The following is an 11,080-nucleotide window of genomic DNA, read 5'->3' as shown; positions in this document are numbered from 1 at the left end:
AAGATATGCTTTTTTCCAAAATCTCATATAGGAGTGATAATGCATATCAAACTCCATCATCATCATTAATAATCCTCCGATTTCACATTTACACTGACAATTTTAATTGCTTATACAAAATAACAATTTGATCAAATTAGGGCAAAATTTCCTTTATTTATATCAACCCAAAATCAATGCAACCCAACACAACTCAACTTAATTCAACACAACTCAACATAGTCAACACAATTCAACATAATCAACACTATTCAACATGATTCAATTCAACACCACTAGATATAATTCAACATAATTCAAGGTAAATTCTTAAATCCCATCTCAACATTCCATAACCGAGTTTATGTCACCTATATCATTAATAAATCATTTCCCCCAATTTCCTTTCTCATTATAGCATGATTTACAATGCTCATAACAAAGTTCATTCGCAAATTTTAAACATAATTTTCAAATATAACCAAATTCCAATTAAACTTGTACGTATATAATTCAGCCTATCAATTTCATGATTCTACTTTCAATTTGGGCCAAATCATTGATTATCATCATGAATCAACCTAGGGTTTCTAGAAAACCTAGAAATTTCAAGAAAAAAAATCAAATTTCTTAACCCATTACTTTTTATTCCAACTTTCCCATTGATTATACACCTAGGGTTCACAATCCACCATTTTAACCCATCAATTGAACTCCTAACATCTAAAACCCTAAACATCCAATTCTCATAATATACTCTAGATACCCAAAAATGTAGGTTTTGTATGTATATAATCAAAATACCACAAATCTATCTATTTATGGAAGTATTGAGGAAGAACAAGAACCCCTACCTCAAGAATCAAGCAAAGGAGCGAAGCTTTGATGAGAATTCGTCACAAATCCGAGCTTCAATCAGTTGAAAATGTTGATCTTCTCTTATTCTCCATCCATAATGCATGATCAATGGTGGATTTGTTGATAAAAGTAGAGGAAATCAAGGTTTTTAGGGCTAGGTTTTCGGACCTAGAATGAGAGCAAAGAAGAAGGGAAAAGAAAATGTAAGAAATGATCTAAAAATCACGTTTTTAAGCTGCTGAACTCGCGCAGTCCGCTCGAGTTTCCCTTTTCCCGCTCGAGCGTACCTGCTTCCAACATAGATTCTGAAACTTCGAACAGGTATAACTTTCCCATCCAGACTCCGTTTTAGGTCGTTCTTGTGTCCAAATTGAAGCCCCGAAAATAATTTTTCCAATGGTTCTAGCCTCACATCCAAATTCAAAGTGTGGAAAAAGAAAAGGGCAAAAGAGTGACGGTTGTTCGTAGGAAGATTATCCGAATTAAAGTTTTTGGTCCAATCTTACTTTACCATCATGTTACCACTTCGATCAATGACCCAAGATAAAACTAGGAGGCTCCAAAGACAATAATGAAAGGGTCAAAAACAATCCCACTAGCCTCAGAAATTCAAACTCAACCAGGCAGACCGCTCGAGCATGCAGACCAACAAAGTCGGCCGCTCGAACGACCACTCCTACGCTCGAGCGGGAATTCAAAACTCTCAGAATTTCGGACAGACTGCAAAAATACTGGAAGCCTCACAAGTCCGCTCGAGTGTCAACTTCCACGTTCGAGCGGAAGGAAAAATTCTAGATTGCTACAGTATTTTTTCCAAATCTCAAAAGAGATTACACTCCATTTGTTTGAACGAAAAATAATTTTTAGGAAAAAAAATTCAGAAAATATTTTTCAGAGAAAAACCTCTTCTATGTTTGGTGGTGGTGGTGGTAGTAGTGGAACGAAGATGGAGGTGGAGGTGGAGGTGAAGGTGGAGGTGGGGTAGTGGCCATGGTAATGGCAATTGTGATGATGGTAGTGACAGTGGTGATGGTGGTGTAGTGGTAGTAGTGTAGTGACATTGATAAAATTTTAGTTTAGAAAACTTTTTATGCCTTTTCAAAATTGAAAATATTTTTTTTTATCAAAATAGATTTGTTTTCCGTTGATTATGGAAATTCTGCTAACCATGAAAAATACTTTCCGCTTACTATCTTTTTTATTGTGCCATACTTCAGAAAATATAGTAATTATTTTTCAAAACATATTTCTGCCAAAACAAACAAAGCATCAATTTAATTTGCCTTATTTATTTATTTATTATTTTAGCATTTTGCTTTTAATTTATCTTAAACACTCAAATTTTGTTAGGCAAAATTCTAAGAATATTATTTTTGATTAATTAAGTCTAAAAATATAAATTTGTTTTCGGCCTTAAAAATATAAAATAGGAGAAGAATCCCCTCCAATTTGAGGGTGCTGTTTGGGCCTGTGGGGTCTATTACAGGTCTCGTTTTGATTCGAAACATTCATTTTGTAGGACACTTCGTATATTTCATCCATAAAAAAATTAGGTCAATTCGATAATTATAAATTATTCTGTTTATTCTGTTTATCACCAAAAAAATGTATAGATTATTTTTAAAAACACAATTATCGTTCATTTCTTGTGAAAAGCGTGGTAAATTGAATATGTTATGATTATCGGATCAACCTAATTTTTTGTATGAATGAAATAAATTAAGCGTCCGACAAAATAAACAGTTCAGATCATCGAAATAGAACACGTGGTAAATCCCACAGGTCCAAACGGCGATCTGCCTCCAATAAAATAGTGATCCACTCAACTTTCACCTAAAAAAAAAAACCATTTTTAGTAATTATTCAACATATATATGTGCATATTCTTTTTAGATAGAGTAATTATTCAATACATTAAGCCTCGGTTTGGTAAACATTTTGGGCTAAATAATCATGTATGGACAAAAAAAAAGTCAAAAAAACAAAAAAGCCAAAAGGCCAACAAAAAAGTTTGTCATTCCAAAGCCAAAGAGTCAAAAAAGTCAAACAAGAAAACCAAACAAACAAAAAAGTGTTAGGCTAAAAAAAGTCAAAAAAAGCCAAAAAGTTAGCTAAAAATGTTATTGCCAAACGAACTCTAACTTTAACAAGTGAAGTTTTCCATATAAATTTTTTTTAAAGGAATTACAATTTATGGTATAGCATAAAAATAAAAATGAAAAAAACAAAGTATGAGAGTGTAACTCAAAAAAAGTAATGTGTAACTCAAAAATATATTACACTACTCTTTGTATAATTTTTTTTTTATCGGTTCTACTAAATTATAATTCTGTCAAAAATTATATCAGGCCACAGGCTGAAGGTTGTTGTTATACCACAAGGCACATCAGCCCTATTGTTAGGGGTGAGCATGATCCGGATTGGTTCGGATTAGGAGAAAATCAAGACCAATCCGTTATCTGCGGTTCCTAAAAAATTAAAACCAATCCAATCCGTTTAAATCGTGGAACCAATCCGTTTAAACACGGATTAAATTAGTTTAGGACCACGGATTCACATAATTAAATAAATAAAAAATTTAGAACATTTAAAGCAAACAACATCCTGTATGAAATGATCAGTAGCAGTAGTAGACAACAACAAACAAATTCCAAGCAAACAACATCCTCTGTAAAATTCCAAGCAAACACGCAGTAGCAATAGTAGACAACAACAAACAAATTCAGCAGAAAACTGTGGATTACTTACATACAGAAATCAAAGAAAAAACATACACTGTGGATTAATTTTTTACTTACATTTTTTAATTGATGATAATGTACACCGGAACATTTGAACAGAGAAAGAGAGAGAGAGAGAAAAGGAAAATGCATAAAGTAAGGGGGGAAGGTTGGAAAGGTATATAATAAGTTAGACCCTCTGAAGTCTTAATTCACTTGAAAAGCTGCAAACATACATCAAGGGCATTACAAAAGCCCTATTATAGCTATGCTTAAGCAGTAAAATAGAATGGAGAAGGACACTTCAAAGCTTCAAAAATTGTGTATAAAAAATGATATCACACCAAATAATATCATCCTGGTGTATAAGTAATGATTTTATGTTACCATAGTAATTATCAAGCACAAGTCAACAAACCAATAGAAATAATTACATTTCGACTCCTCACAGACTCATCCATTGCATACAATTCACCAATAGAACAACAAAACTCTTTAAAATTTTCAAGATGCCTCTTAACAAATAAAAATAAAAACAAAAAAATAAAAATAAAACCTCTTACTTACATTTACCGAATCCATTGTAGATGACATGAACAATCGATTTGAGGTTAAATCCATTGTTCGGAGATAAAATCACAATAGTGTATTGTGTATGTTTTTTCTCTGAGATTAACCCCATTTTAGAGTGCTGGAGAGAGAGAGAGAGAGAGAGAGAGAGAGAGAGAGAGAGAGAGAGAGAGAGAGAGAGAAGGAGCTCACCGAGAGAGAGACAATAGTTATAGCTACCAATCTGATTTGAGATGGATGATCTCAGATGACTGCGTCTGAGAACAAAGGAACAAAATTAGTGTCACCGAGAGAGAGAGAGAGAGAGAGAGAGAGAGAGAGAGAGAGAGAGACAAGCAGCTCACCGATCTGATCTGAGATGGATGAGAGTGTGAGAGAGAACTCAGTCTGAGATGAGAAAGAGAAGAGAGAGAGAGAGAGAGAGAGAGAGAGAGAGAGTGCACCGACAAAGAGATAAAAGTGAAAGACAATGAGTGAGTGAGACGTGAATTAGGTTACACTTTAGCTTTTATATGAAACAAGAAATTATATTGTGTGGAAGGGCATATGGTATAAGTATAGATTATTTCTAGACAGTCCGGATCAGTTCCAATCCGGAATCGTGGGGTTCAATCCGGAATCGATTCGTGACCTACGGATTTTGAAATTTTCAATCCGGAACCAAATCACAGATTCAAAAAACCAATCCAAACCTATCGGATTAGACTGGATCGGATCAGATTACGAATTTTACAGATTCCTTGCTTAGCCCTACCTATTGTGAAGACCTGGGGATTTTTTCCAGGGCTATTTTAATTATTCGAACCATTCATATTATAAGATTTGTCAAGTATATCATCCATGTAAAATAGAAAGTTAATCGGACATTCGTAACTCCATAATCAGGTCCTAATTATTTTTAAAAAATTATTAAAATCATGTTCACCATTTATTTTTATTTTAAAAATAAAAAAAAAAAAACAACAACAACATCAACAACAACAAAGATGCTCTTATTATGGGGCTAAAGATATCCAATTTACTTGATTTTTTGCATGGATGATCAGCTCAACGAATTTTACAATATGAACGGTTCAAATCATCGGAAGAGACTCAAGACAAGCCCTCAATAAGCCTCACAATAGCCCCAATTCCTCATGCCACTACTAGTAGTACTATAAACACAGTGTAGTCATTAATTTGTGTAAAAATGTATTTATGACATGGAGATAAACTCACCTCCATATTTTCTCTCCATACTTGTCCATAGCTTTCTTATTGGCTCTAATTTAAACAAATACAGATGATTCAAACCGTCTATTTCGTAAATCTCACAGCAAAAGTTATCTATGCAAAAAAATCAACTTTATTGAACAACTATGAACACCAGAACAAATCCTATTTTATTTTATAAAATAAATTGTTAAGTTTACAATCATATTTGCCCTTCTTTTACAACACAAAATGTACTTTGTTTCTATGTTTATAGGTATCCGATGAAATTAATTTTTTATATGGATGACCTTCATTGTAAGGCTTACAAAATAAAATGTGACTCTAAATTAAGACCAACACGAGGAATATAGATGGATAGAGGGAGATGAAGGAATGGCGGGACCTCATCCTATGACCCGAGTAGGCTAATTTGATGACCTGAAGGGTGTGAATGTGTTGCAACAATGCTCAGCACGTGGGTATAAGGATTTGTTTGGCTCATTTTTTAATCTTTCTTTAATCCATTTTTAATTTCTTTGTGATCATTTTTAATTAACATTTATTTTTTATTTATTTGTCAAAACTGGGTTTGAGTTTTGTCCCAAAAAAAAAAAAAAACCGTTCCATATTAAATCTTGAAAAGCATATGAACAAAACCACAAAATTTCCATTAATGAAGTCAATGGGTAATAAAATACCAGTAAGTAATGCTATAAAACCGAATGAACTACACATCAACTACTTACAATAGAGATACCACACATTAGAGCAAGGAACAAGAACGGAATTCTGGTGAATGTGTTTTCTTTTCTTTTTTTAAATGAAAAATCAATGTGGAAAATTTGATTGTTACATATCTATAAGCACAAAAAAACACCCGGGCAACAACTTTTATTAACATTTCACAAACGATCGAAGCATAGGATTTTGTGTCTTTCTATTCCTCCATTTTGATGATGCATCGAATGCTTTCCCCTTTTAGCAGGTAATCGAAGGCCTTGTTGATCTCCGAGAATGGGACTTGATGAGTGATGAACTTTTCCAGTTCAAGTTCCTGCAAAGTCAACAATTTAGGTGAATAAGAGAAACACATTTTGAGCTTTCATATGCACTAGCATAGAGATTTGCAAAGTGGGATTCAGAAACTCACTTTGTTCATGTATTTTTCAACAACAGAGGGAATGTCAGACCGGGGTTTGTAATTTCCGAACACGGTGCCCTTAAGTGTCCTCTCATTTAGGAAATTCACAGGGTGTGTCTTGAACACAGCATCTTTGTGAGGGACTCCCACAAGAACAGCAACGCCCCAGCCCTGCAATGGCAAGGTTGTAGTCTATCAGCATTCAAAATGACATATATACATTTATAGGTTGTACTCTAGAGCTCTACTTCGTTGTCAATGAGAAACAGGAAAAAAGTGATAATCAAAGTGGTGGAAAGTAGGGGAAACATACATCATGGACACATTCAAATGCCGAGATCATGGCTTCAGTGCTTCCAGTACATTCGACGCTTCTGTCCACTCCTCCATTGGTCATCTCAGCAATCACCTGAAGAGCAAGTCAAGAAGAAACTTGAGCAAATACTTGAAGATGAAAGAGAAGAATTTACAAGTGCAAAGAAGTGTAGAACTGTGCCTCTTGAACTGGTTTGTTGTAGTCTTTGGGGTTCACAAACTCTGTTACACCAAACTTCTTTGCTGTTTATCCAAGAGACAAAGAGAAATGTTCAATATTAGAAATTAAAGCCCACCATGTGTTAACTGCAATGTGAATCATAATGATTGTGTATTTACTCTTGTATTGTAAGATGCATTTCTTCATATTCACTATTATTATTCAAGAAATGTTCAATGATGACAAAATGGAGGTTAAATGTAGCCTATGTTGCAAGCTTCCACCAAGAATTTAGATGCAACTGGCCAATCAAAATCAGCAAACGCCTAATGTTCGCTTATTTGGTTGTGTTTTCATTTTGTATTTTCCAAATAAAGCACTGAAAAGTTTGAAAATACTAATTAGTTTTCATAGACTGATGTGACACTTATCACATTATTGAAGTGAAGTGGATCTTTTCTCAAATTCTATAATTCCGTTATTACATGTCACAATAGTTAATAAGAAAAATTTACAAGTTTTGCTAGTTTAGTATAACATCTGAAAAAAAAAAAAAAACAGTTTTGAAAAACAATTTGTCAAACAAAGAAAGCAGAGAATAGAAACTCAACCAATGTAGGAAAGTTGTGGAAGAATCGCATATTGATGTATGGATTTAAAGAATTTAATGGAACAAAGATGCATTCGACTAGGATAGATTATAAATGCAAGTAAGAAATGATGCAGCAACACAAATACTCTAGTCAGTTTTATGGAAGTAAATTTGTATCAAACACCACAAATATAATGCTTGCTAGTCCCTTTATACCTTGTTCATATCTGTTAGAATTCAAATCCACACCGATAACCCTTGAAGCACCAGACACTTTGGCCCCTTCTGCAGCCTAATCACACAAAATTACCATCAAATATAATATTGATCAGATACATTTGGCTAACAGACACACTTAATAATCATATTTATAAGGCAATCAGAGAACAAAAAACTCACAGCTAGGCCTACAGCTCCCAATCCAAAGACAGCCACAGTTGAGCCCTTTGTTGGCTTGGCAACATTCACAGTGGCACCAAATCCTACCCAAAATAAAATCCCACAAATTTGTTTATTAGAACAATATGAATTGAAAGGTCCGACAATGATCAACTCTGCAATTAGTTATTAGAATCAATAAGCCTTCAAATCATTCATTTGAAATTTTTGAAAACTTTCTATTGCATGATCATGGTGCTTTCTAAACCACACTGAATCCCATGAAATGGTTTCATAGAAGTTTGTTGATATCTTATTATAAAGCAAATTGATGGTATTGGCCAAAACTCAAAAGGGGTAGACATTAAAATTATCATTTTTTTTTTTTTTTTTTTTGGGTACCTGAGGAGATTCCACAACTTAGAACACAAACTTTGTCGAGAGGAGCGAGGGGGTTAATCTTGGCAAGACAACCAACGTGGACAACCGTGTACTCGCTGAAGGTGGATGTTCCAACAAAATGGAAAATTGGTTTGCCATTGATTGAGAATCTCGATTTTTGATCATGGATCATCACTCCCCTGTCTGGGTTGATCCTCAGGAGATCACACATGTTGCTCTCTTCAGATTTACAGTGAGCACATTCTTTGCATTCCCCTGTAAAGACTGGAAGGACATGATCGCCTGGTGCAAGATCAGTCACTCCCTCTCCAACACTCTCCACAATCCTACAAATCCACCGAAATCAACAAAATTATTATTTTCAATCCATAATTACAAAGCCCATTTCATTTTAGACATTAAAAATTAACAACAGACAACTTACCCTCCTGCCTCGTGGCCGAGGATTCGAGGAAACACGGGGTTTTGACCCTGCAAGATTGAAAAGAAAGAACCAATTTGGGTGTCACCATGGTGGCTTGAATTAATTGAAACTAATGAGGAAACCTTAGGAATTCTATACTATACTATGTAAAGTGAAAAATGAGTTACCTTGGCTTCCCAGAAGTAAACATCAGTGTGGCAGAGAGAGGTATAGAGGATCTTCACACGAACCTCCATCTTCTGCGGTGGCGCCACCTCCACTTCTTCTATCACCAGTGGCTTCCCTGCCTCCCATGCCACAGCAGCTGCCACCAAAAAATGAAGAAAGACTTGATTAACCAATCATTCTGATATATATCCCACCTTGGGAATGACGACTGTTTCTGAAAACAGTTTTCGAAAAAAATTGATTCCATAGAATGTAAAGTTCCAAACTGCAAAATTAAAACAAATTGAAACAGAGCAGCAAATAAACTAAACATAGTTCTAAATGGGATTTTATTATACTAACCTTTGCAACGAATGACTTGATCAGCTGTGTTTGACATCTTTCCTTCTCCACTAAAAATAAACTGAGGCAATAATATTTGATAAGTGAGACTTTAAAGCTTTTGGTTTGTTTAGAGAACTCTTCTCTATGCACTGGTTTGTGTGAGATGACGGAAAGGCTTATCTCTATTTATAATAACGGGAAAGGGGTGCCTGCTGTACAGCAGGTACTGCCGTGCGGCAAAACGGCACAATTTTGGTGCGTTTTGCTTCTTTTTTTTTTTTTTTTAATATAATTTTTCCTTTGTTTTTTCTTTTTTATTGGTGTGTGTGCTGCCATTGGTTAGTTTTTGGTTTTAGCACATCTATCAAAATTACATTACTTTAAGAAAAATAAACAAAAATAATAAGGCAAAATTATTTTTAAAAAAATCTTAAAATTTGGCCTTTATAATAAAATAACTTATAAATTTTTAATTTTATTAATTTTAATCTTAATTTTTTTATTTTTTTAGTTTAAACCATTGACCTATTTTCATTAGCTAAATTGACAGAAAATGATATTTTAGACATTTTATGTATATCTATATTGAGTTTAATGACTAAATTTTTTTTTTAAAAAAAATATGAGTTTTACCTATCAAAAATGGATGAATGGTTTGAGATTAAAAACAAATAAAAATTTTAAAATTTAAATTAATAAAATAAAAAACTCATAATTCATTTTATTACCTGAGATTTTTTTTAATAATTTCTTCAAATAATAATAATAATAATAATAACAACGACGACAACAACAACAACAACAACAACAATATAATATTGTACTCATTCAGACAAATCAAAAAAAAAATATATATATATATATATAAATTCCTAAAAAAATTACTGTTAAATTTACTTGCAACGATGTATATTATTACATATTATTTATTGATTTGTCAAAAAATCAACCAATATACTCTAATAAATATCAATGTCAAATAAAATATAATTAGTCTAATTTGATTTTTAAAAACATTAAAAATATAATACTCAATAAATAATAAATTTCAACTCATGTGAATTTTCAAAAATAAAATAAAAAATATGCTAGTAGATATTTCTCCTTACTACAATAAATGCCTATGAAGATTTGTATGGTTTTATTTTGTTTTGTTTCCACCAAAAAAAAAAAAAAAAAAAAACTGTGTCGTTTTTGTATACACGGCACACTCTGTTGTGCTTAAAGCACAGCAGGTACCCCTTGTCATAGAAAATGAATGGAAAAATTATTTGTAAGTACTATTTGGAAGACTTATTTAATGTGAAGTTTTAAGAATCTTCTTTTAGAGTTTGAAGTCCTATTTAAATAGGAATGTATTTCCTAAGGTCCTATGAGTTATAAATGAATAATATTTGTGTACTATTATACCCCTAATTTGTTTCTAATGTCACGTTGGATTTGAAAATGTCATATTGAATTTGGGATGTTACATGTTATATTTACGTTTTAAATTTCAAATTTCCAACTATACAGATATGATTACAATCTATAGTAACAATGGATTTTTCATATATGATATATCCATTAATTAAGTTATTTTGAATTTTAGAAGCATATGAGAATGTTACGTTAGATTTGGGAATGTCACATTGGGTTTGAGATGTCACGTGTTACATTTACATTTTGAATTTCAAATTTTCAATCATATAGATATGATTACAATCCATGATAACATTGGATTTCCCATAGATAGTATTGCCATTAATTAGTCCATATATAGTATTGCCATTAATTAGGTTATTTTGAATTTCAAATTTCTATCCATATAGATTTGATTACAATCTATGGTAACATTGAATTTCTCATATATTCA

The 11,080-nt window shown here is 32.8% G+C and overlaps 1 protein-coding gene and 1 long non-coding RNA gene across 2 annotated transcripts; both read right to left on the bottom strand.

Annotated features, from left to right (window-relative positions):
- Positions 1 to 870: 870 nt before the first annotated feature.
- LOC145794032 (uncharacterized) lies at positions 871 to 4,598 on the bottom strand. Its single transcript, XR_014333985.1, has 3 exons — positions 4,472 to 4,598; positions 4,320 to 4,384; positions 871 to 1,005 (listed from the first exon to the last, which is right to left on the bottom strand). It is a non-coding gene; the product is annotated as an uncharacterized LOC145794032 (long non-coding RNA).
- Positions 4,599 to 6,174: 1,576 nt separating this feature from the next.
- On the bottom strand, positions 6,175 to 9,283 carry LOC114303266 (alcohol dehydrogenase 3). The gene is made up of 10 exons (XM_082876969.1): positions 9,244 to 9,283; positions 8,901 to 9,037; positions 8,734 to 8,780; positions 8,310 to 8,635; positions 7,929 to 8,011; positions 7,746 to 7,821; positions 6,959 to 7,020; positions 6,776 to 6,871; positions 6,472 to 6,633; positions 6,175 to 6,375 (listed from the first exon to the last, which is right to left on the bottom strand). The coding sequence occupies exons 1-10, from the start codon at positions 9,278 to 9,280 to the stop codon at positions 6,259 to 6,261; spliced, it is 1,143 nt and encodes a 380-aa protein (XP_082733095.1). The 5' UTR covers positions 9,281 to 9,283; the 3' UTR covers positions 6,175 to 6,258.
- Between the last annotated feature and the right edge of the window lie 1,797 nt (positions 9,284 to 11,080).

Source organism: Camellia sinensis, chromosome 6, assembly GCF_055761805.1.
Source record: "Camellia sinensis isolate YWXY chromosome 6, ASM5576180v1, whole genome shotgun sequence".
NCBI classification, from domain to species: Eukaryota; Viridiplantae; Streptophyta; class Magnoliopsida; order Ericales; family Theaceae; genus Camellia; species Camellia sinensis.
This window is presented reverse-complemented; position numbering and strand designations above follow the sequence as displayed.